This window comes from Trichosurus vulpecula, chromosome 7 (assembly GCF_011100635.1).
Source record: "Trichosurus vulpecula isolate mTriVul1 chromosome 7, mTriVul1.pri, whole genome shotgun sequence".
Taxonomy (NCBI): Eukaryota; Metazoa; Chordata; class Mammalia; order Diprotodontia; family Phalangeridae; genus Trichosurus; species Trichosurus vulpecula.
The window spans coordinates 257,000,185-257,027,199 of NC_050579.1; the positions used below are offsets into that span (position 1 = coordinate 257,000,185).

Consider the following 27,015-nt stretch of genomic DNA (forward strand, 5'->3'; position numbering starts at 1 on the left):
GATGGGAAATTTTCCCACACCCAGCCTGGGTGAGGTCAGAGTCCTCAGGGCTCTGAACAGGATATAATTGAGGAGAGTTTGGGTTTGACTTTTGGGGGCACACTCATGGAAGGAGTGTTGAGACTCTAGGCAAGCTGCAACTGCCCCCCAGCTTTGCAACCCAGATATTGGTTCTTCTCTGGCAACTATGTATCGTGATTTGAATCAGACAAGGTCTGTCTGCTGATGTTTTAATTTCTGTTTGTATTTGCCTTGAAGTTCAGGGAGCTGATCTTTTCCCCCTGAACTTTGAATGATATTTGTATCTTTGATTAAAGTAAGATTGTTAACCCCTTAAGGTGCTTTCCTTAGAAAAGCACATCAAAGAACCTTTGTTGACAGCTTTCTGTGTGCTGGTTGTTGATGGGCCTCACACTCCTACAGCAGCTGCTAGCAGATTGTTGCAACAGATGCTATCACTATAAACTGCACTGTGATGAACTTAAGTGAAACATAAGGAATTGGCTGGGGCTATCAAGACAGAGTTCCCAAAAGAATCATGACAAATCTTTTGAAAATGCCAGAAAATTGTTCTTAAAAATTCAGTTGCACATTTATAGCTGAAAAATTCAAAAATATACGTTGTAAATATTCATAAATAAAGGTAATATTTTATAACAACTTACAGATAAAAAAGATGATAGGCAAAAATTTCTTATCCTTTGCCTTCTGGAATACTGAATTAAAGACTCTCTGTTCCCTCCTCTATGTGACTGATAAATTGTATGTAATTTTCATTTGGCTCCTTGGAGTTTGAATATTTTTCTTTTGGGCTATTTGTAGTATTTTTTTTCTTTGACCCAGAAGCTCTGGATTTTGGCTATGATGTTCCTGAGACTTTAAAATTAGGTTTGTATTTTTGAAAGGTGACTATTGGGTTCTTTCTATTTCCACTTTGCCTTCTGGTTCTAATATGGGGGGGGGCAGTTTTCTTTTAAGATTCCTTGAAATGTGACATGCAGGCTCTTTTTGGCTGTGGCTTTCAAGTGGTCTAATGACTCTTAAGTTTTTTCTCCTCAATCTGTTTTCCATGTAAGTTGTTTTTGCTATGACCTACTTTACATTGTCTTCTTAAGCAGTCTTGAATACACACACACACACACACACACACACACACACACACACATTCTTCATTGTTTCAGAGTCATTTGCTTTTATTTGATCCATTCTAAATTTCAGGGAGTTTGCTGCTTTGGCTAGGTGTTAATTCTTTCTAATTCTTTCTTCTATAACTTCCATTTCTTTTCCATCTTTTTCTCTAGCACTCTCATTTCATTTATAAATACAAATGTATTTGTAACTCTTTTTTAAAATGCTTATTTCCTTTATTCTAGGAATTCTTGTTGAATTTGTGCTCATCCTCTGTTTTTCTTAGAAGGTTTGCTTGCAGCTATTTTGGATTCTTTCTCTTCTTTTGGGTTTGCGCCTGGATCATCCCTTGAGCTTTTTATGGCAAGATTGTTCTTTTGTTTGCTCACTCTTCCATCCATCTTTCTGATTTTAGTTAGACTTAATGTTAAGACCAGTTTCTACACATTTGCGAAGTAAAGATTTGGGCTATTTCTTTTGCTGCTTTCTTAGGTTGTTGAGCATTGTCTAATTGCTAAATCTCAGGTACAGCTCAGGCTCAGAACCTGCACAAGCTTTCAGTGCTTTCAAAGTTATTAGTTTTAGGGGAAAGTATGATTACTGTCCCCCTAGTCTGAGCTCTGAAAATTCTTTACTTGCTTTTGGGTCAGATCAATAGTAGACTGATATTTGACTCACCTATTATTCAACAGCTGGGAACCTTTATTTGTTCTGAGTGACAAAACTACTAGCTCCCCTTTGGTCTAGGATTCCTGTTCTGCTCCCAAGGTTTGAGTCATACCACTACTGTTTGTTTCTGAACTTGCTTCACTCAATTTTGTCTCTATGCCTGCTCCCTGCTCTGGAACACCAGCCATGGGTACAGGACCACTTTTCTGTAACCAAGAACTGATTACTTCACAAAGCTGCAAGTTAGTACTTCTTATCTCAGTGAACAGTCTCTTCTGGACCCTGGAATGCTACTCACACTTGTGCTTGGCCAGATCCTGTCCCTAGTGTCCATAAACTTCCCTGTCTTTTCCCTATGCTGATCTGGAAAAGTGACACTGTTTTTTTTTCCTTGGGTTTCCTTAGCAGCATTTGATCTTCTGTGTTTTCTAGCTCTATTTGTATGGTTTGGGGGCAGGGATGGAGTTCTTTGTATCACTTCTTGCTATTTGTTGAGAGCCATCTCCAGTTATCCTAATCAGTATCTTCCCACTAGACCCAGATGGCTCTGGAAGAGAAAGTGAGGTTGGCGACTTTGCATAGCCTTCCCTCATTTAAATTCAATTCATTTGCATGTCATGGCATCATCTCCCTGATGTCATGGTACTCTTTGAGAATGAAAGACAAACAACTGTGAGTAGTGTAGGAGCTGCCCCACAACTGGAACTGACCAGTAGGGCAACACAATTCCTTCCTTCCTTCCTTTTTTCCTTCCTTCCTTCCTTCCTTCCTTCCTTCCTTCCTCTTTTCTTTCCTTCCTTCCTTCCTTTATCTTTCCTTCCCTCCATCCATATAGGGTATCCCCTTACCTGCAGGAGCTTTGCCCAAATGAATATAAATTTTGATAGCTGAAGCCTGGCAAGATATCTTGGGGTTTACCTGCTAGATTTCTTTCTTTAGAACCATGCCTTAAAGTCAAATCACTCTGGCTTTCATTGATTAGCCAACAATAGGTTCCAGCCCAAGCCTCATTTGGGCCCTGATGGCTCAGTGAGTGTAAATAGAAATTGTTTCTGTTTTGGCCAGAAATGCTGAGGGTCTTTTTCCAGGTTGATTTTTTTTACTAGGTAAAAGAGGCCATTCTTTGCCTCATTTCTTACCTAACTTTAATCACTGAAAGGGCATTGCCTTGGTCAGACTGAGACCTTTTAAAGCCCTTAGCTTAAAAAGGGCAAGGTTTTCTATTACATCCATGGTCATCTCCAGTCATCCTGATTGTTATCTTGCTGCTGGATCCAGATGACTCTGGAGGAAAAAATGAGGCCGATGATTTTGCACAGCCTTCCCTCACCTAAATCCAATTCACTTACATGTCATGGCATCACCTCCCTGATGGGAGAATGAAGAATGAACAACAACAGCTACTCTGCTGTCAATTTCACAAAAAAATGGAAACTTTTTGAAAGTTGTAAGTCCTTTCCTTTCGTCAAAATAATCTTTTAATGACAAATAAATTAACAGATACACATCTAGAGCAAATTGCTTTCAGACAATACAAAAAGAGGGTGATTTTTCTTCTCCAACATGTTTTTAAAGGAAGTATCAGTAAATCAATAACACAGATAAATAGCTTCTATTTATAAAAGTGAAACCAAGTGCCTTCCCAATCCAGAGAATTCAAATTTATCCTTTGTTCCTTATGGGAAGAATCTAGGAAATTGAACTTTTTAATATGATGCTAGCTTAGGTGATCTTCCTCATGATGTCAAGCGGAGAGACCCCCTGACTTCTCAAAGTCCTCTCTAGCACTAGAACCTAGCTTTCTTCTTCCATTGCCAGGAAGAAAAGCTTAGAAAAGTAGTTTTTCTCTATGATGATTTAGGTGGCATTCTTGGAGACAGAACATATACAAAAGGACTCCTGAGGGAAAACAACCTAATTTTTCCTTTCTATCACTGCTGTTAGAGTCAAAGGAGCTGAGTCACAAATGAAGAAATAGGGCCGGATGATCCCTGATAACACTTGGGTGAATGTATAGATGTGACTTTCTTCTGTGATGTTGTAAAAGGACACTTCCCCAGCTTCACAGTCTAAGAAAACTCCAATTCCTTTTGGCCGTCTCTCTTGGACGATTGGAACTGATGGAGATGCAAGAACCATGTAATCCTTCCCTTCTAGCAGCCACAGTGCCCAGATTCCATTTTCAGGGGATGGTGTGGCCTCCCCCTTTCGTGGGGCTGTATCCAGGCAAACTCCCAACCCCCACTCTGTCTTATCTTCCATAGTCACTATCCAGTAATGTTTTCCTGAAGTGAAACTCTCCATACCTAGGACACAAGGCCATGTATCAAATCGCTCTGAGTTGTTGGGAACTTCTTGCCATACATTTTCATCCCAAACGCTTTGTTGATCCTCAGTCAGGTGAAGGCTAGGGTGAGCTGTGGCAGGATCCAACCTCACATTAACTGTGGGGAAAAATATAGAAGTGATAGAATGGGACACCTTCTTTCAGATAGAATGAAGCAAACTATAGGATGCAGGGGCAAGGGGGTTCTGTGTCTTTATTTCTCCCTTTCTCATCATACAGGAGAAAATGCAAAAGGTGAAGTTTACTCCACAGGTCTCTTGGCACATTTGAGATCCATTGGATTCTTAATTATAACCCTTTCTTCCTCCCCAGAAGTCCTGATGTTACTGTAGACATCTTTGCTTTCCCCTACCCTTTCACTCCTCTTACATTCCTTTAATGATGCTTCTGATCAATAATTATATGTTGCTATGGAAATATTCTAATTCCCTTATGAGCTGATGTTTCTAATAAAAACATGCAATAAGACTTCATTAATTTAGGCCCAGTCAATTTAGAATTTGTCATTTAACAATCTCTCTGAACTTCAGTTTCCTCATTTGTAAAAAAAAAAATGAAGAGTTGAGCTAGATGATCTTCAAAGGTCCCTTCCAGAAAGAAATCTATGACACTATTATTACTTGGTGAATGATAAACTGAAATGTACTTATAAACTATAAATAAAGTCTGTTGTACTAATCTCTAATGCAAATATATCATACTGAGGTGTTTAGCTTCCTTAAACACTCAAACATTTGAAAAATATATGAATATACTATATGAATGTAATGAATATAATATGAATATAATGAATATAATATGAATATACATATGCACATGTTATCATACATACACATCTCATATTCTGCAGTTTAAGTCCTTTGACTATCAGGAGGTGATTAACTCATTTCATCATTAGTTATCTAGAATCATGGCTCACTGGTCATTACTCTGATCAGAGTTCCTAAGTCTTTCACATTTGTTTGTCTGTACAATATTGTCATCATTGTATAAGCTGTTCTCTTGGTTTTTCCCCCAAGTCAATACAACAAAAATTTTATTGAGTGCCTACTAAATGTCCATTTTAGTAGAACATCCATTTGCATAGAAATAATTAAAGTTCTTATTAGAATTATCATTGTTAGGAGCTAATGTTTGTTACTTTTTGGCAAAACCTTGTCAGAATAACTTGCAGCTATTTGGCTGCTCTTAGCTGTTGTCAGAAAAATTAGTTGGAAAGTAAAAGAATCAGTTGACCAACCAGGTTTTGTATCTATACAACACTAAAAAGCTACAGTTGACCATCTAAATGCATACTGATTTGAATTAGGCAACTCTTTCAGAATTATGTAATTTTCAATTTCTAAAAAAATTTTAAATTAGATTTTTTTCAATCAATAAAAAAATTGCCTTTCTCCTTCACCCCTCCCTAGGTTGAGAATGAAAACAAAAATCCAGTTATAAACATCTATAGTGAAGTACAACAAATTTCCACATTGGCCAGGTCCAAAAGGAAACATATATACAGGTGTGTGTCTGTATGAGTATATGCACATGCATGCACATATTAAAATGTGTGCAAAGCATATAAGCAGAAGTGCCTATACATGTGTGTTTGTGTATGTTATATGTGTACATCATGTATGTGTGTGCATACCCATCTCAGTATATTACATTTATGTACATATTATCATGCATGCATGCATATGTCATATTATTCAGTTTAAGTCCTTTTCCTATCAGGAGGTGAGTAACATGTTTCAACATTAGACATCTGAAATTGTGGTTGGTCATTTCTGTGATCAGAGTTCCTAAGTCTTTCAAATTTTGTTTGTTTTACAATATTGTTATTGTATAAACTGTTTTCTTGGTTCCTTTTGACTTCACTCTGCATCAGTACATCAGTCTTCCCAGGTTTCCCTGCAAACATCCCCTTCACCATTTCTTATACCTTCATAATATTCTATCACATTTCTATACCATAACTTGTTCAGTCATTCTCCAGTTCATGCATGCTCCCCCAGACTCCTCTTCCCTGACACTCTCAAAAGAGCTATAAATATTTTTGTACATCCTTATTTAGAATTTGTTTTACTTGACACTCATACCTCCTTTAATCTATGGTCCCTAACATTCCCTTTCTCCTCTCCTCCTATTTTCCTATTGAATGAAATGTACTTCTGTATCTAATTGTGTGTGCGTGTGTGTGTGTGTGTGTGTGTGTGTTCAGTGTGTGTGTATATTCTTCCCTCCTTTGCCCAGTTCAGATGACAGTAAGGTTCAAGTGGCAGCTGCTCCTCCCTTTCTCCTTCCTCCTGCACCTTGACTATGCAAAATAATTTTTTGAACCTTCTTTTCCTTTACCTCTCCCCATTGTATTCCTCTTCTCCTTCCTTTCTGTTATTCTTTTAAGATCATCATGACATAACAGAGCTATTCCAAGGCCTTTCCAATTGGTCACCCTCTGTGAAAGCGTTCAGAGGGGAAACATCGGCTGATATTAGAGTGTTGGCAGTTTATGCTTGCTTAGTCATGTATGATTATTTTTGGTTTTTTATGTTTTTTTAAATGCCTGTGTTTGAATTTCTAAGTTTCTGATCTTTTTACCAGGAACGCTTGGAAGTGTTGTGTTTATTAAAAGTCTACTCCCCACCTGTGCCTTCCCGCCTTATAATTATATCTAGCTTTTTTAGGTGAACTATTCTTGACTATAAGCCTACTGTCCTTTGCTTTCTGAAATATTATATTCCAAACCCTCTGCTCCCTCCTAGTGGTGGCTGCTAGGTTATGTGTGATTCTTATTGCAGCTTCTTGGTGCTAGAATTCTTTCTTTTAGTCTATTTGCAGTATTTTTTCTTTGATATAGAAGTGTAGAATTTTGGGTATAATGTTCCTGAAAGTTTTAATTTTGGGATTTCTTAGAGAGGTGACTGGTAAATTCTATTTCCACTTTGCCTTCTGGTTCTAAGAAATTTCAGCAGTTTTTAAAAGAATTCTTCAGATGTGATGTTTAAGCTTTCTTTTTCTTGGTGATAGCTTTCAAGTAGTCCAATGACAATTTTTGTTCTCTTCAATATGTTTTCAAGGTCAGTTGTTTCTGTCATGACACATCTTACTTTTTCTTCTTACATAGTCTTTTGACCATGGAACATATTTGATGATGTAAAACATTTCTCGTTATCTCGAGTCATCAGCTTCTATTCGGTCCAGTCTAAGTTTCAGAGTAACTTGAGTAAGGTTTGACCTCTTGTGCCAAGTCATTAATTACTTTTCTAATGCTTTGTTCCATAACTGTTATTTCAGCCAAGGCAGCTGGTAGCAAGGTAGCACAGTGGATAGATAGTACTGGGAGTGGAGTCAGGAAGACCTGAGATCAAATCCATTTTGCTGTGTTCTTAGGTTATTGGGTATTGTATTGTTTTAGGATGCTAGGGACAGCTCAGACTAGGGACCTGTACAAACTTTCAATGCTTCCAAATTGATCAGTTGGAGGGAAAAGTATGATGATCTGGGCTTTGTGAGTTCCTTACCTGGGTATGGGTCTGAGTAACAGTAGACTTCTGCCAAACTCAGCCACTATCTTTTTGACCTCATTGTTCCTTCACAGGCTTCAGATTAGGCTGGAAGTAGGAAGTGAGATCCTGTTCTGCTTCTATGGTCAGAGTCACACCATTTCTGATTGCTTCTGAACTTCTTCCTTGTTCAGTGCATAGGATAGGGCCCATGACCACTATTTACCCTTTTATGCTACCCCTAGGTGTCAGTCTTCTCAATCTGCCTGGGATCTGTCACACAAAATTGGGTAGTGAGCAACGAACCTGACTTACTGGTTACTTACAAAGCTGTTCTTATTTCCTATGCAAGGTCATGGTGTCCTTGTAAGGGTCTGGGACTTCTTCTTGCTCGGGCACACAGCTTTTCTCTGCATATTTTATTTATTTATAGCACAACATGTTCCTGGCCAGACCACTCCCTAGTGTCTTTATACCTCTCTATTTCTTTATGCTGACTTGAGCTGAAAAAAAATTACTCACTGTGATTTTTCTTTCCCCATCCAGATTTGATCTGATGCATTTTCTATTTCTCTTTTAAGGAGTTGTGGAAGGGGAAACCAAACTATACTTTCTGCTACTCCACCATATTGGCTCCACCTTGCCACTCTTTTAGAATTGTATGAGCACAGTAAGCTGTAAGTGACTTATTGTTCAGTCATGCTAGACTCTTTGTGACCCCATTTGAGGTTTCCTTGACAGTAGTTTGCCATTTCCTTTTCTAGCTCATTTGATAGATAAGGAAACTGAGGAAAACAGGGTTAAATGACTTTCCCAGGGTCACACAGCAAGGTCTGATTTACACTCCTGAAGATGAGTCTTCCTGACTCCAGGCACACTACTCTACCCACTGGGTGACCTAACTGTGAGATAGGTAGTACAGTGGGTAGAGTGCAGGGTCTGGAGTTGGGAAGACATGAGTTCAAATCTGGCCTCAGATGCTTACTAGCATGTTTTTGAGAGGATTGCTATACTAATAGATAATGAGGATGCTGAAGATGTAGTTTTCTTAGATTTTTCACAAAGCTTTGATTAACTATCTCATAATATTCTTGTTGAGAAGATGGAAAGATATGGATTAGACAATAATACAATCAGGTGGATTTAGAGCTGGACTCAGTGTAGATGTTAATAGTTTAATGTCAATGTGCTTAAGGTGTAATTGGCATGCTTATCAAACTTGCAGATAACACAAACCTGGAAGGAACATATCTATACATTGGATCACAGAGTCAGGATCCAAAATGCAAGCTAGAGCAACTGTCACACTCTAAATGATCTGGTGTCACAAATTATCTCACTAGTTGAATTCAGAGAGATGAAATTTCAATGTGGTTAAATTAGCCTCACCCATGAGTCTAGAAGATCAACTTCACAAATACAATAGAGACAGCCAGCAGTTATTCTATAAAAGATCGGGGGTGTTCATGAACCAAAAGTTCAATATGAATAATCAGGGGTATATGGAAGACAAAAAAGCCAATGCAAACTTAAACTGCAGTAAGAATGACAGCTTCCAGGAAATAACGGGAAGATAGTAGTCCTATTGTACTGTGCCCTCAGCAGAGCTGGAGTACTGTGTTCAGTTCTGACTGTCATAGTTTTAAGAACACTGATAAGCGTGAATGAATTCATAATGGAACAGAGAGAATGGTATAAGGTCTTGAGTACATGTTTTATGAAGATCAGTGGAAGGAATTAGGTATATTTAGCTTCAAGAATCAGGGTCACATGAGAACTGTCTTCAAGTATTTAAAGGGGTCTTTTGTGAAAGAAGGACTAGACATTCTATATGGTCACAGAGGACAGAAGCAGCAACAATTGGTGGAGTTACAAAGAAGCAAATTTAGGCTTGATGTGAAAAATGTATTGATAATTAGAGCTGTTGCAAAGTATAAAGGGCTGTTTAGAGAAGCGGTGAGTTCCTCTTCATTGGTGGTCTTAAAGCAGAGGCTAGATGATTACTAGGTATATCACAGTCTGGATTCTTTTCATGTAGGCATTCATGAGATGGTTGCTGAGGTCCCTTCCAACTTTTAATTGCGTGAAAAAACACTAGCCAGTCAGGCAATTGGAATACCTGGGATATTGCCCCAATTCTGACACTAACTAAATGACATTGGTCAAGATGTACAAAAAAAATAAAATGAAAGGGTTAGATTAGGTGATTTCTAAGGTTTCTTTTATCTCTAAATCAATGAACTTCGAATATTATATCTGTTTGTAAATTAATTGACTAGCTAATTCAAACACGAATTACTCAATAATTTATAGAATACTGGAATGATCATCTATCTGGTCTGTGTGGTTTCCAAAACAGATCACAAAAGTCTAGAATGGTGAAATGAATAGCTCACAGTTGTATAGCTATTTAGCAGCAGAGCTAGAACTCCACAGAACCAGAGTCTCCTGATTCAAGTCCAATATTCTTTCCGCTACAACATGCTGATTTGGCTGATTATTTCTCTTTTTCTCTACCTGTTGCTATGAAGTCCTGTGGTTAGCACCGGTATGTACATAGAATCAATACAATAGTGTTCCTTTGATTGTATTCTACAGTTCAAATATGTCTCTAGCACCAAATAATCTGTCCCAATTTTGCTGCATGAGATTTTACTGTACAAAATGCCAAGGCACTGATGGTAACCTTCGACGACTTCAAAATCCAAGACCCTCCACCCTCACAAAACTACAATATACCTTGGAACCTCTTGAACATCATCATCATTCCAGGGATACAGCACATCGTCTTCAGGTCTATGGAAATGAGTTCCGGCTCCTGGAATTTTACATTCTCACTCCTAAAAAGAAACAGTTTCTCATGACTGTAATGGCTTTTCATAGATCAGTACACCCCGCCTTCTTGCTATCTCCTTCCAGATTCATCCATATATCACCTAACCCTCATGTACTCTGAATAAAAGCAGAATGAGGACTTACCTTCTCAAGATGTCTTTCACATTCTGAAGGGGAAAGGAAGACAAATGATGGTGAGAGGAAAACCTATCAATTGTGTTGTAGTGAGAGAAATAGATTAAGTCTATCTCAAAAGCTTTCAAAATTTCCTGAAAGGTGAGATACCGATGCATAGAAACAAGGGAGGCTATCAAAGTTACTTCTATAAATTTTTATACACAATTGATATTCCAATTTCTTATCTACTCCTTGTCCATCCATGATATGTGAACCAGCTCCATTACATTTGAATAGTGCTAGCCTTCCTCTGGGCAAACAGGCAACTTCCTATGGTTCTAGATCAGTGAACATAGCTTCTGGAGGAGATGGGGAGAATGGCACTTCTTTACGCAGCCATTAGAAGAATGGATGGCTTCCTAAGGGCTACAGCTCTAAGAGGCAACTTAAGCAGAGAACAACAGAACTCTAGACTGGTCAAGCTGTTAATAAAGGTCTGACAACATCGGTCTCCTGCTCAAGATTTTAAACGGTTCTGTATTGCTTGTGGAATTAAATAGAAATATAAGGCCTTTCATAATCTGATGTTAATGCTACCTTCTAGCCTTATTTGACATGACTCCTTTCTATGCACTCTATAGTTTGGTTAAACTAGAATAGTCTTACTTATCTATTCTGTTGTCTCCTGCCTCTTTGGATTCACAATGGCACATGCCCCAGGAACTGCAATGTATTCTGAGCATATTTCCGCTCGCTGAAGTCTTTTTCTTTATTCAAGACTCCTCTCTGCAGCCACCACCATTATCATCTCCATTTATGTGGCATTTTACAAACACGTTATTATTATACCCATTTCATGGTTGAGGAAAGTGAGGTACACACAGAGAGAGCTTTGTTGTTATTCAGTCTTTTCAGTTGTGTCTGCCTCTTTGTGACCCCATTTGAGGTTTTCTTGGCAAAGATACTGGAATGATTTGCCATTTCCTTCTCTAGTTCATTTTACAGATGGAGAATCTGAGGGAAATAGGATTGGGTGACTTGCACAGGGTTGCGTAGGTTGTCATAGACATTTTGTCTGAGGTTGGATTTGAACTCAGGTCTTCTTGACTCCAGAACTGGCACTCTATGTACTGTATCACCTTGCTGCCCAATCACATAGCCAGCAAATGTCAAAACTAGAAACCAAACTCAGGTCTTCAGACTATACTGCCAGGGCTCTTTTATCAGATTTTTCCAAGCCATGTGAAAGAATAGATGCTATAACATCTGTCTGTCTCTCATTGTACATTTCTAAAACCTTCCTGCAATCTAAATTTACTCCTGAATAATTCAGTAAGTCCATTATTTTTCAAATAGGACAGTTCTAACTGTCCCTGAAAGCATTTTTCTCCTCACAGGTTACAGATTCTTGAGAATCTGACTTGAGCTGTCAGTTTTCCTTCAAATTTACTTGATCCCCTATTATAGGTCATCCGCACAGAAATATCCTAGTTCAAAAGTGGTAGTTTACAGTTGTGTCTTTTACTCTTCCCATACATAGTAATGTTATAATTGGCAGATGATACTTCCTGGCTGAATGAATGGGGTTATAGCAGAAGAACATGCCAGTCAGTGGAGGTAGTCCCCAAATGAATTGAAGGGGTGACTTCCTTACATGAATACAGACAGCAGCACCTTTATTCTAGGACATGATCTTTTTGGAGTTTTCTATCATCAAGGAGGTAAAAAAAATGTCAGTTGGCATTTAATCACTTCTAAGAGGCAGAGCTGAGGAGTAATTTAACTAGAATTATGTGACTTGGTTTGACTGGAAGTAATATACAGGGATTCTTGGTTTTAACCACTGGATCTCAATTTTAATCTTCTTGATAGGAATGATTTTGTGCCATATACATTAACATTATTGCTGAGGTCTGTATTTTCATTATGCAGAAATAATTTATGATGCAGGTGCCTATGTTCATCAGCTAAGCATTCTACCATAGTTTACATAATCATGATTTTGTTAAGTAAATCTTTCTAGAGCAAAAATGTATAGATTTTTTTTCGAATTAGCTTTATAGTTGTGCTAAGACCAAAGGCAAATTATCCCAGAAGTTCTGAATCCCTGACTCATTTTGGGTACAGAAGACTCAATAGCTGGTAGAAGTAAGGCAAATTTCTGTTTTTAGGAATAACATTAACACTCTCCAGCCAGCTGAAAGTAATCTCTCTCTTATTGAATTTTCTGCAAAATAAACTTCTCCTTTATTCTTCTCATGTTCTTCCTTGAATTAGACTTATCTGTATATATTCAATTCAATTCAAGGAACTTTTACTGCACATGGATTAGGCACTGTGATAAGGCTCTTAGGATATGATGACAAAATGAAATGCTTCCTGCCCTCAAAGTGTTTACATTCTTCTAGGGGTATACTACATACACACACACACACACACACACACACACACACATGAATATATATATATACACATATATGTATACATGTAAATGCATATATACACATATATACATATATATGCACATGAGTAAGTACAAAATAGAAACAAAGCAAATTCAAAGTAGTTTGGGGGCAGAGTGAGGACACTAATATCTAGGGGCATCAGGAAATGCCTCTTGCATTTGAGCTAAGCCTTGATTGGAGCTAGAGATTACAAGAAAAAGAGGTAAAGAGAGAAAACATTCCAGATTTGGAGGAAGCTTGTGCAAAGGCATGAGATAAAGTGACACATATGGAGAACAGAAGGTAGGCTTGTTTAGCAGGACAAAGGACTGCAAAAAAGAGAGTATTGTGTGATAAATCTGGGAAAAGAATCTGAAGTCAGATTGTGAAAGGTGTCAAATATCTAACAAAAGAGTTTGTATTTTATTCAAGAGACAATAGGAAACAACTAAAACTTTTTGAGCAAAAGGGTAATATGGTTGGGAGTGAGATATATATAGATATATAGATATGTATGTATATGTATATGTATGGGAGGTATACTTTAGAAATAACAATTTTGAAGCTATAAACAATGGATTGAATAAGGGAGAGACTGGATTCAGGGAGACCAATTAGGAGCCTACTGCAATAGTCTAAGAAAAAGGTGATAAGGATCTGAATTAGCATGGTGACTGTGTGAATGAAAAAAGGGGAAAGATACAAGAGATGTTATGGAAATTGAATATATAAGACACAACTGATAGAATGTGGGGGATGAGAAAGATTGAAGACTTGAGTTTAACTTTGTGGTCAACTTCCAGGAAAGAGCTGAAATATGTAGATTTGGGATTCATCTCCACAGGGATGATAGTTGGACCTATGAGTTCACCTAGTGAAGAGAGTATAAAGAAAGAAGAGAACCTAGGACAGAATGTTTGGGGGTGCTAATGTATGGACTTGGGATGCAGATGATGATCAAGAAGAAGACATTGAGAAGATTTCAGTGGTCAGACATCTAGTAGCACACCAGGAGATCAATGTTGTGAGAACCCAAACAAGAGAGAGTGTTTATGAAGAGGAGGTGATTACCAGTATCATACACTGAAAAGAGATCAAGAAGAATAAGAACTGAGAAAGGGCCATTGGATTTAGTAATTAAGGAATTATTTCCACAAACCAATAGAAAATAAATGTTAAAAATTATATAGAAAATGTTTATCCCCAAAGGAGAGATATAAAACATTCTACCTCCTTTTCAGAGGTTAGGGGCCCATAGTTGTACATTGCATATATTTTCTGGTGTTTTATGTATTGTTTGGTTTTGCAGATTTTTTTCCCTTTTTTCCTATCTTTAAAAAAAATTCTTTGTATAATGGATGGCTCTTTGGGAAAGTGGAAGTGAAGGGATACTGGTAGGGAATTTAGGTGATATAAAAACAAAGGATATCATAAAACATATTTTTGAGAAAATAAATGATGGACAATCTTGGAAGGAGCTGTTTCAGTTGAATGGTGAAGTCAGAAGCCAAATTGCAAGGAGGTGTAATGTAATGAGATATGAGGAAGTGAAGTCAAGGAATTTGGATAGTGTTTTTCTAGGAAATTGGGTAGAGGAGATATTTTGATATATATATATTGGGAGGAGACATATTTGATGATAGCTTGAGAAACTGGCATAGAATGGTGTAGATCAGCAGGTTAATAGGCAGCAGACAAGGTGGCACTGGATGAAGAGAAATTAAGAAATAGATACAAAGCATAATTGAAGTTCAATGTCCCTGGAGATTATAGGCAGGGATGGAATCAAGAGAACAAGGACAGGTAGGCATTGGCAAGGATAAGGACCAACTCTTCCTCAGAGATCAGAGCAAATGAAAAGACAATGTGGGATAAAGTAGAGAGAATTTGAATTAGAGAGAAGGAAGTATAATCTCAAGTTTCTTGATAAAGTATGAAATGAAGTCCCAAGGTTTTAAACATATACATCTTGAGTGAAGATAATGGCTTCTTTTTTGAACTTCTGGAATATAAGGTACTGGTGGGACAACAAGGTGAAGAAATCTTTTGAACAGATAGAGATGGAATCTGGCAGTAAAGATCTGGAAATCATCTGCACAGAGGTGATTTATTGAAATACTGGGAGTGAATAAGTTGTTTGTAGAGAAAGAAGATAGCCAAGGAATGCACCTTGGGAAACACAAATCTTAAGGGCGTTTGAGAATCTGACAGAGAATAAGATGATAGGGGAGGTAAGAGGAGGGTAAAGATAGTGTGGTACTTTTGAAGACTAAAAGAGAGTGAAAAAATGGTTAATAGGGCCAAAAGGTGATTCAAGGAAGACAAGGACTGAAGAATCTTCCCATGTGCAAATTGTGGCTAAAGTATCTTATAAGCCCAGCTCTTAGGCCCAGAAAAGCTCGAGTGACATACATGAGAGTGGTAGAGGTTAATGAGATCATAGTGACACACTATGGCCCATACTTAGTGGACCAGGTAAGACTATGTCATTGATATTACTGGTGGCATTGTCATGGCAACATGCCCATCACCACTTAATGATGGGCCAGGTGGTGAGATTTGGAATATTGATAGTGGGATTGAAAGTAGCATCTGACCCATGCTCCCTTCCCCTTTGCTCTCCTCACTCAGGTCTTCATTTCTTCTTCCTCTTTGATCCCTATATTATTTGTTCACCCAGATCACAAGCCCCATGAGGTTGGAGACTATGCCTCTGTGTTTTACATCTGCAGATATTCTGCAGATATTCTAGTCCAATGTGGAAAAAAAGAAGTAGGTGTAAGTTGGAAAATAAGAAAATCTGACTAGTCATGAAGAAGAACTTCCTCAGATCAAGGACTCTAAAAGTGGAATGGATAATGAGACCCTATGGCAGAGTGCATTTATCTGATAAAAAGTGGGGATTATTGATATCTAGGTGTGATGTTTTACTAGACAGTGTAGTATAGTAGGAATGTCACTATACAGCTGGTTTCTAGTCGTGGCTCTGCCCTTAATTGGTTGAGTGACCATAGACAAGGTACTTTTCCTTCTGGACCTCAATTTCTTCATCTAGAAAAGGAGAGGATTATTGAATGAAAATTCATTCCAGGTTTAAAATTTCTTGGTGTAGTTTACTCATTGACTGGGTGTCAGTCACTGAAGTGTGCCTTTTAAGAGCTACAACTTTTTCATGAGTTTGGGGGAGTAAAACACGACTCAACTCTTTATGGAGACTAGATGATATGATTATATGTTTGTTTTTTAGCCCTATGATTCTATATTCATGTTTCACTATCCTATTCCTCCCTTTAACTCTCTCTAGAATTCACCTCCTGTAGATCCCAAGCTGTGCACTGACTACATTTCTCCAATTCCTCAGTTAAATTCCTTAGGGTTCGACTCTGCTGAGCCAGTTTGGCCTTGCTGTCCTTCAGTTTTTGTATGGTCAATCTCTCCTCCTGTTCAAGTTTCCTCAGCTGCTGCTGCTCCTCCTGAGCCAGAAATCCATGCTGTTTCTGAAACTCCAACATGAATCGCTGTCTCCATAGCTCCACCTTTTCCTGTAGGAACAAAATGACAATTACTGTGTGTTCAATGATATGGACAAGACTGAATGCACTCCAACCAGAACCACAGAGATGATAAAAAAAGATGAGCCTAACTGAACTGAGAGGAGAGATTGAAGCAGCTAATCTTTGTCAACTTGAATGAGAAAAGGCTATGTTATGATATCATGTAAGAGCCTTCAATTTTTGAAACAAGATGTCACAAGGGGTATCATGTGATCTCCATCTCTAATGAGAAGAGAACATGAAATGAAGAATATAAACTATTGAATGAAGAGAAGAAGAGTTTTCTGAATCAGTCATTGATTTTGTAATAGGTGACAAGAGGAGACAGAGAATGGATATCTTTCAAAGGCAAAAAAACCTGAATATTATTCAATATGTGACTTGGATAATTTAAAGATGAGTTAGACTGGAGCAAAAAAAATGACAAATATGACTTTTTACCATCCCATCTATTCATGTTTTCACACTCAATATTATAATTTTTCACAACCATGAGAGAGTCTTTCATGCATTGAGTGATGACTTCCTATTGGGAACGATGCTGGATTGGGTATTTAATGCCTCCGTAACCTTGTACAAGTCACTTTAACTCTCTGGGCCTCATATTCATAAGACTACAGATTTAGAACTAGAAGGTATTTCAGAGGTCATCTAGCCCAAACTCCTTATTTTTATTGATTGCAGCCCAGAAAAGTTAAATGACTTATTAAGTGTCATGCACAAAATGGCAGGGACAGGATTAAAATCAACTCCTGTGATTCCAAAATTCTTGCTCTTTTGGCATGTAGTATTAATGTGATTGAAGATCTTTCCCATCCATTCAATAGGCCTCAGTTGGGCCTAGGTAGGAAAGCTTGATTATATCTTTGTTTGTAAGTAGGCCTAAAGCCCCTACTCACTAGGTGCTAAGCTGATGTGGGCATGAAGCCCTCAGGACCCTAAGGGGAGTTGCTAAGACCACAGTCAATGGTATGTTCACTGAGTTCTAGTCAATCGTGAATAAAGCCAATCAGAGACCTGAGCTATAGCCAATCAGATGCCAGCTAGGACTGTATAAGACTGTATGTAAGGAGAGCACAGAATTGAAGGGGAGCAGAACTGAGAGCAGGGAGAGCTAGGTGGTGCAGTGAGTACAGTACCAGCCCTGGAGTCAGAAGGACCTGAGTTCAAATCTGGCCTCAGACACTCGACACACTTATTAGCTGTGTGACCTTGGGCAAGTCACTTAACCCCAATTGCCCTGCCTTCCCCCCCCCCAAAAAAAAAGAACTGAGAGCATCAGAACTGAGAGGAAGACACTGAGGCAGCAGACATCAAGAGGGTGCTGAAGAGCAGACATTGAGAGAATGAGCATAGGCAGAGCTGCAGAAGAGAGTGCTGAGCAGAGAGTTAGGATTGGTGAGTGATTGTTTACAGTAAGGCTCTAGCAGGGGAAGGTTACAAAATGACTTGGTTCCTTGCTATAATACTGTGTTATAATTTCCTTATTACTACACTGAGGTGGGCTTACTGGTTTTGGAATATAGTTGGTACTATATCAGATTTGGGGTATTGGTTCTTGGATTTGATCCTCTGGAGTCTAAATAAATGTTTTACCTCCTCTGCCTTCTACATAGAGAGTTTTTAATACTTTGCGATTCTGAAGGAACCTTTCAGGCATGTTCATGGTCATCCTCAAGGTCATGAATCTTGCCTTCCTAATACACTACACTACAATGAATCTCATTAATTTCAACAGTTCGGCATTAAGAAAGTACCCATTACCTACTAAGCATTGTGTTAGGCAATAGAAAACAAAGACAAAAATGATATACTCTCTCCCTTCTAAAATTGATACCCTGTGGGTATCAATGTGGGCCACATCATAATGATAGGATATTAAAATTCCTGTTCACACCCTCAACAAGACTCTCTGAAAAGGACTCAAATGTAGAATTCCTCTTACCTTCCAAATGACTATTTTTTTCCCCACATTGGTTTCTTGGTTGAACGCTTCTTCCATCTCCTTCTTTACATGTTCTAAAGCCAACTGGACTTTTACCTACAGTAGAAAATCAGCTGGTAGCTCTCTTGGCAGTGCCCAGGGGCCAGGTTGAAACTCTAAGTCAGGAAATGGTTCCCAAGCACAGCCCATGGTCCCCTAAGGAGTCATGGAGGGCTTGAAAGAGATCCATGAATTAATATGAAAATAATAATTAAGCAAATATGTGTTCTATAAAGGAAAGTGTCAATCCATCAATAAACATTTGTTACATGCCTGCTATGTGCCAGATACTGTACTTATTATTGGAGATACAAGGAAAGTCAAAACACAGTCTCTGCCCTTGAGCTCACAATGTGATAGGGGAGACAATTTGCAAATAACTGTGTACAAACAAGATCTATATAGGATAAATAGGAAGCAATCAACAGAAGAAAAGGCCCTAGAATTAGAATTGAGAGATTGGGAAAAGCTTTCTATAGAAAATGGGATTATTTTTCTGGAACTTGCTGGAAATCAGGGAATCCAGAAGTTGGAGATGAGGAGGAAGAATATTCCATTCGTGGAGGATGGAAGAGAAATTGCTCAGATTTGGGAGATAGGGTGGTTTGTATGAGGGATAGAGAGGAAGCTAGTGTCAATGGATCAAAGAGCTCACATAGGTGTGTAAGGTGTAAGATTGTAAAGTTAGGAAAAACCAAAAGATGAATGATTTTGAATGCCAGACAAAGGATTTCATATTTATCTTAGAGGTGATAGGGAGGCATTAGAGTTTATTGAGTAGGGGAGTGACATGGTCAGACCTGCACTTTAAGAAAATCACTTTGATAGCTGAATCTAGACTGGAGTGGGAAGAGAATTGTTACAGGCAGACCAACCAACAGCTTATTCCAATAGTGGCATGAGGTGATGAGGACCTCCACCACATTAGTTCATTCACTCCTAATTACCAACATGTTAGGTGACCCAGATAACTTCCCCAGCCAACTCAGTCCTCAGTTTCATCATCTGTAAGCTGAAGCTGATAATTTGCTCAGAGAGCTATTGTGAGAAAGTGCTTTGTTAAACTATGAAATGCTACGTAAATTTGAATTATTATTACCATTTACTATCTTAACCATTTTTTGACTGAGCAATAAAATTTAGAGTATGGATCCAATTCTTCAACACTATGGACAGGTAAGGTAAATGTAGAGCACTATCCCTATAAAGATATAAATATTCCTACAAGGAGTTTACAATTTATTTAGGAAGACAAAGAAACAACTAGAAAATAAGATAATATACAATAAAGTGCTAAATATATACTACAGAATGTAGAAATTAGAGAAGAGAGAAGAATTATTTCTTCCTGATATCTTCTCCATTCCCATCTCCATCCCTTCCTTACCACCACTGAACCCTTCATAGTAGTAAAAAATAATTAAATAAAGCTAACTGATTAAAAAACCATATTTGAAAGTGGACGTAGCATTTTACATCTGTGATGCTTGGGGACTTTTTTTAAGAAAGAGGAGTGAGGGTTATTTTTGGTTTTTACTTCTCTATCATCTAATTCTTCTAACTACTTATCAAGCCCTTTGAATCCTGCCTTGCAGGATTAAAACCCTTTTTAAGTCCTCTTACATCTCTCACATTTGACCCATTACCTCTCTTTTCACTGCTGCTCCATATTCAGTCTACCTCATCTATTACAATAGTCCCCTATCAGATCTTTCCATCTCTATACTTCCTCTTTTCTAGTCTGTACTTACTGATGTTTGCAGAATGATTTTTCCTGTATACATATCTGACCATGTTTGCTCAAAAGTGGCTCAAATAAGTGACTATTACCTCCAAAATAAAGTTCAAACTTTTATTCTTGACTACTCAATATAGTTACTGTGAATATCTCTGAGATGGGACATTCTCCTTAAGGAATAATTGGCAAATTCTCAGGATACTAGACCCCAAAGCAGAAGTTTTAGGAACTTCCACCATTGTGGTTCCTTTCCCTCTGTCTTCTCAACAAAATATTCGAAGTCAAGATAATTCCACAAGACACTGGTCAAAGTTTTTTTTTTTTTATTCAGGTAAATAATTCAAGATATAAGAAATAATTAGTAGTTTTAGTTCATGCTCATGGAGAATAGGGAAGTCCCTTTGTAAGTCCATAGACGGGGTTATAGAACTAGCTTGAGGGATCCTATCTACAAAAAGTGAGATGAACCAAACAGGAATAATGCTGCCAGAGATGGAAGCATGACGAAGAAATTGATATCAACTTCACAATTAACCTGACAGAGGGGGATTACAGAATCATCGAATATTAGGAATGAAATGATTTGCATTTCTAGACTGCTTTAAAGTTTTCAAGTCATTTTCCTCACAAAAAAGTCTTGAAAGGTAATTTAGCATGAATATCATCTTCATTTTAAAGATGAGAAAACTGAAGCTGAAAAAGGTTAGAAATTACTTGCTTAGGCTAAAAAACATCAGAAATAGAACTTGAGCCCAGGTCTTCTTGTCACCAGGCTCAAGACTTTTTCCTCCCATTACAACAAATTATCTCTCAGGAGGAGACCGAACAGGGCCCCTTTTATAAGAGAAATAAGGGATAGGTTTTATCAACGTCAGTAATACTCTGCTTATCTGGAGGCCAGAATTTGGGTGGCCTCAACCATTTGGAATGCATCCAAGAACCAGGATACAAATGACAAAGTTCTCTGCAGAACCAAAATAGCTTCAGGGAAACCAACCAAATTTTATTAACTTTACTTAAAGTGTACCCTGGAGTCTTCCCTGAAAAAATATTGGTCTTATTTTACACACAATTCTAATGTTCCAGGTCAAAGAATCACAAATTATAAAGCCAAGAAGATGAAGGATGACAGAACTGCTATAGTATGGGACATTGAGATCAGAAAGAAGTGAAAGTTCATAAGGAAAGTAAGATAGAAAAAATATTATGAGAAGCAGATAAAAGTCTGAGACTATTTACGGTAGATATAAAAAAGCCTTATATTCTCCGTAGATCCTGAGGACATGACTGTATAATATCAAAGTGAAAAAAATGTACACATTGATGACCCTGAGTCACTAAGAAAAAGTTAATATTCAAAGCCTATATGAGAAGGGAGGGGATAAAATGTAACAAATTTTAGAAATATTTTATCAAAATGGTTATAATATAATCAGTGCACAAACAAGCATTGGCTACTATATACCAGTTACTATGGTGGGTGCTGGAAATTTGACACAAAAGCAAAGAACAACTAGGGGAAAAGAGGGAAAGCATTCTGAAGAGAGGGCTATTTATTCAAAGGCAAGCTGGAAAATCATATACAGGAATAAGTAGGACAGTCTATTTGGATTGTAGAGAATGAGGAAGAATAATGTGTAATTGGCTTAAAAAGAGAGTCTGGATCCAGATGGAGAAGGCCTTTAAATATCAAACAGACAAGGACTGAATTTTTCTCAAGAGAAAAGGGGAGACACTGAAGCTTTTTTAGATAGAGAAATGATGTGGTCAGACGTGTCTAAGAAATATCAATCTGGCTTCTCTGAGGAAGATGGACTTGAGAAGTGAGAGACCAGTAGTAATTGGCTATTGCAATGGTTTAGGCAAGGGGTATGTATTTTGCAGGCAAAGGGAGAGAAGCTCTATGTAGTCAGTTAAAACAAGAGCTGGAGCTGATTGTGACTCAGATCATGAGCTTATTATTGCAAAATTCAGACTGAAATTGAAGAAAGTAGGGAAAATTATCAGACCATGTAGGTATGACCTAAGTAACATCCCTTATGAATATGAAGCAGAGGTAATGAATAGATTTAAGGGATGAGATGTGGTACATAGAGTGCCTGAAGAACTATGGACAGAGTTTCACAACATTGTACAAGAGGCAGCAGCAAAAAACATCCCAAAAAAAATAAAAATCAAGGAAGCAAAATGGCTTTCTAATGAAGCTTTACAAATAGCTGAGGAAAGAAGGAAATGGAAAGGAAAAAGAAAAAGGGAACAATATAGCCAATTGAATGCAGAATTCCAGAAAACAGCAAAGAGTTAAGAAGGGTTTCTTAAGTGAACAATGTAAAGAAATAGGAACAAAAATAGAATGGGAAAGATAAGAGATCTCTTGAAGAAAATTAGAGATATCAAGGGAATGTTTCATGCAAAAAATGGGCATGATAAAAGACAAAAATGGTAGGAAGTTAACAGAAGTAGAAAAGATTAAGAAGAGGTGGTAAGGATATATAGAAGAACTATACAATAAATATTTTAATATCACCAATAACCATGATAGTGTGGTTACTGATCCAGACATCCTAGAGAACAAATTTGAGTGAGCCATAGGAAGCATCGCTAATTATAAGGTTAATGGAGGTGATGAAATTCCAGCTGAGCTATTTAAAGCCCTAAAAGATGTTGTTAAAGTACTGATCTCGATATGCCAACAAATTTGGAAAACTCAACAGTGGCCACTAGATTGGAAAAGGTTAGTTTATGCCCCAATCCTAAAGAAGAGCAATGCCAAAGAATGTTGAAATTACCAAACAATGGCTCTTATTTCACACACCAGCAAAATTATGCTTAAGATTCTGCAAGCTAGGCTTCAGCAATATGTAAACCAAGAATTACCAGAAGAGCAGTCTGGGTTTCAAAAAGGCAGAGGAACTAGAAACCAAATTTCCAATATTTGCTGAATTATGGAGAAAGCAAGGGAGTTCTAGTAAAAACAAACAAACAAACCAACAAAAAACCCATCTTCTTCTGCTTCATTGACCACACTAAATCATTTGACTGCATGAATCACAACAAAATGTGGCAAGTCCTCAAAGAGAGCATCAGATCATGTTACTTGGGTCCTGATGATTCTGTACGTAAGTGAAGATGCAACAGTTAGAATCAAACAAACATGGAGCGACTGATAGGTTTAAGACTGGAAAAGGAGTATGACAAGGCTGTATATTGTTACCTTATTTAACTTATTTGCAGAGTGCATCATGCAAAATGCCAGGATGGATGAATCAAAAGTCAGAATTAAGGTTGTCAGGAGAAATATCAACAATTTAAGATATGCAAATGATAGCACTCTGATGGCAGAAAATGAAGAATTAAGAAACCTCTTGATGAGGGTGAAAGAGGAGAGTGTAAAAGCTGTCTTGAAAGTTCACATAAAAAAAGAAAAAAACAAAAATTAATATTATGACAACTGATCCTATCACTCTCTGATAAAGAGAAAAATGAATCTGTGTCAGATTTTATATTTCTGGGCTCAAAGATCACTGCAGATGGACACTGCAGCCATGCAATTAAAAGATGTTTGCTCTTTGTAAGGGAAGCTATGTCAAATCTAGATAATGTACTAAAAAGCAGAGCCATTACCTTGCCAACAAAGGTCTGCATAGCCAAAGCTATGTTTTTTTTTTCCAACAGCAATGTATGCTGTGGGAGCTGGACTATAAGGAAAGCCAAGCACCATAGAACTGATACTTTCAACTTATGGTGCTGGAGAAGACTTTTGAGAGTCCTGTGGACATTGAGGAGATCAAATCAGTCAATACTTAAAGATATTCATTCAAACTATTCATCTATCTTCTGAGCTCCTGAACATCTATCTTTAGATGTCCAATGCGTATCCAAAACTCAATGTGACTAAAATAGAATTCATTATCTTCCCCTTTAACCCACCTCTCCTTATAAGAAAATAGAATTCATTTGAAAAGACCCTGATGTTGGGAAAACATGCAGGCAAAGGGAGGAGGGGACAGCAGAAGACACGATGGATAGATAGTGTCATGGAAGCAATGAACACGAGCTTGGACAGACTTTGGGATATAGTGGAGTATAGAAGGGTCTGGCATGACCATAGTCCATGGCATCACAAAGAGTCAGACATGACTGAATGACAGGCAAGAGGTGACATAGGCCTGGACTAGGGTGATTGTGGTTTGAGTAGAGAGAAGAAGAAAGTTGTGAAAGTTATTGAGGAGATAGAATTGACAATACTTGGCAATTAACTGGATATGCAGGTGGTGGAGGTGAGAGAATGAAGTATCAAGGAAAATTTCACATATATGTGAAAATAGTGATGCCTTCAATGAAAAAAAAGTTATGAGGAGAGGTGGGTTAAAGAGGGAAGATAATGAATTCTATTTTAGACTCTGAGTTTCAGATACCCACAGAACATCTAGAGATAGGTGTTCAGGAGCTCAAGATACAAATGAGGCCATAAAATATAGGGCTCTATGTATATATACACATATATGTGTGTGTGCATATATGTATGTATGTATACACATATATAAATACATACATATGTGTATATACATATATGTATACACATATATAAATACATACATATGTGTATATACATAGATAAATAGATGATCTCATGGAAACTGATGAGATCACCAAGTGAAAGGGAGGAGAAGTAAAGAAGAGTGTTGAGGTACATTTATGCGCAGAGGGTGGGACATGGATGATATGCCTTCAGAGCAGGAAAGGTCCAACAGACAGAAAGAGCATCGTGACAAAACAATGTCACAAAAACCCAAGCAGGCAAGAGAATTTGGAAAAGGGATTGATCAGAAGTGTAAGATATAGCAGAGAGATCAAGAAGGATGAGAGCTTTAAAAAAATGTCATCGTATTTAGCAATGAGGAAATCATTGGTCATCTTGGAGAAAGCTATTTCAGTGGAATAGTGGAGTTTAAGCCAGAATGAAAGAGCTTGAGAAATAACTGAAAAGTGAAAAAGTGAAGGCAATGAGTGTAGATGGTATTTTTATCCTCTAGAAGTTTGTGATTAAAAGGGAGGAGGGCTATGAGATGATAGCTTGAGGGGTTGGTAATGTCAGATGAAGCATTTTTATTTCTTTATAAATACGGGGGAATTCTGGTCAGGTTTGTAGGCAGCAGGGAACAAGCCAGTGAGTATGGCAAGGTTAAAATTAGGGCAAGAGAGATGAATGAAGGGGCAAGTTCCTGAGGATGGGGGGAGGGCGGGGAATAAGATCAAGAGCAAAAGGAAAAGAGGAAGAAAAAAAGAATGAGTGCAGATAAGAGAAGTGGATTCCAGGCAGGAACCAAATGCATAAGTACAGTATATATTCAGGAGATATGTTGACAAACAAGATCAGAAATTAAATCAGAGACTGTCCTGTGGATAGGCAGCATGGTGGTGTACACATTCAGAAACCTAGGTATGAATCATTTAAGGTCTTTGAGTCTGTTTCATCATCTATAAGTTATGGATACTAACTGTTATCTATCTCATAGCCTTTTTGTGAGGAAAGCAGTTTGTAATCTTTGTATGTGATATTACCAAGAAGTCACTTAGTGACCTCTCTACTTCCTTTTGTTTTCAGATGTGACTATGAAAAAAAAGTAGTTGCCCTCACCAAAAGTAATACTGGGGTTACATTGAAACCTATATCTATTAATCTGAACTATAAAGCACTTCAAAAATGCTGAATTTTGTTCTTAGGAAAGCTTTTCCTAACTCATAGTAACAATACACACACTTTATCCTCCAGCTGCTTTAGAATTTTCTTTGACCCTAAAACACATCCTCTGATTTCCTGCTTCGTCCTCTACTTTGCTTTTCCTTGTACCTGGAGTATCTTCCTTCACCTCCCCTGTCAAATTTGTACTCCATCCTTTAAAGTCAAATTAAATGCCACCAAATCCAGTAAGCTGTTCTTATTTCCCCCAAGACTAACAAACCTCGCCTTTGTATCTCACACCATTTTATTTTCTACCTTTCTAATACATGTTTTGCAATATTGTATATAATAAGCAGTTACATCTTACACTACTAGTACACTGTAAACTCCATAAGGGCAATAGATGTCATATCTAAATTTTTTAAAATCTCCTTTGGCACATAAAACTATGCTTTTCACTCATGAAAGGCTCAAAAAAAGTTGTTATATTAAATTGAACTCTTCTCTGCAATCCTGATCGTGCCTGAGGGACAGGGATATAATTCTTACCTTATAGCTTCTGGTAGCTTCCTCTAGAAGAATGGTCTTGTGGGTTCTGTGCTCTGGGGAAGTGTCACAGATCCAGCACAATGGGATTTGGTCTTCTTCACAAAAGAGGTTCAACTCCTCATTGTGAATCTCACATAAACAGGTTTTCTTTGTACTGGAGCTTAAGCCCAACTGCTTGATGCTCTCCACCATGCTGGCCAGTTGTCTATTGGGACGAAAGTTATTCTGTTGAAATTGACTTCGGCACTGGGGGCAGGAGTATACACTCCCTTGAGAACTGTCTGATTTTTCACAGAATTCGGTAATGCACTGGAGGCAGAAACTGTGGCCACAGTCCACACTGACTGGATCCTGTAAGAAATCCAGGCAGATTGGACATTTTGCTTCTTCCTTTAGTCTCTCTACATGAAAACCTGTAGCCATGGCTGCTGCTTCCCACCACATCAACACACCCACTGCCTGGCTTTTTTGAT

At 37.9% G+C, this 27,015-nt stretch overlaps 1 protein-coding gene across 1 annotated transcript; it reads right to left on the reverse strand.

Annotated features, from left to right (window-relative positions):
* Positions 1-3,711: 3,711 nt before the first annotated feature.
* TRIM58 (tripartite motif containing 58) lies at positions 3,712-26,986 on the reverse strand. Its single transcript, XM_036768953.1, has 6 exons — positions 26,543-26,986; positions 18,531-18,626; positions 16,343-16,573; positions 10,615-10,637; positions 10,375-10,475; positions 3,712-4,241 (listed from the first exon to the last, which is right to left on the reverse strand). The coding sequence occupies exons 1-6, from the start codon at positions 26,984-26,986 to the stop codon at positions 3,712-3,714; spliced, it is 1,425 nt and encodes a 474-aa protein (XP_036624848.1).
* Between the last annotated feature and the right edge of the window lie 29 nt (positions 26,987-27,015).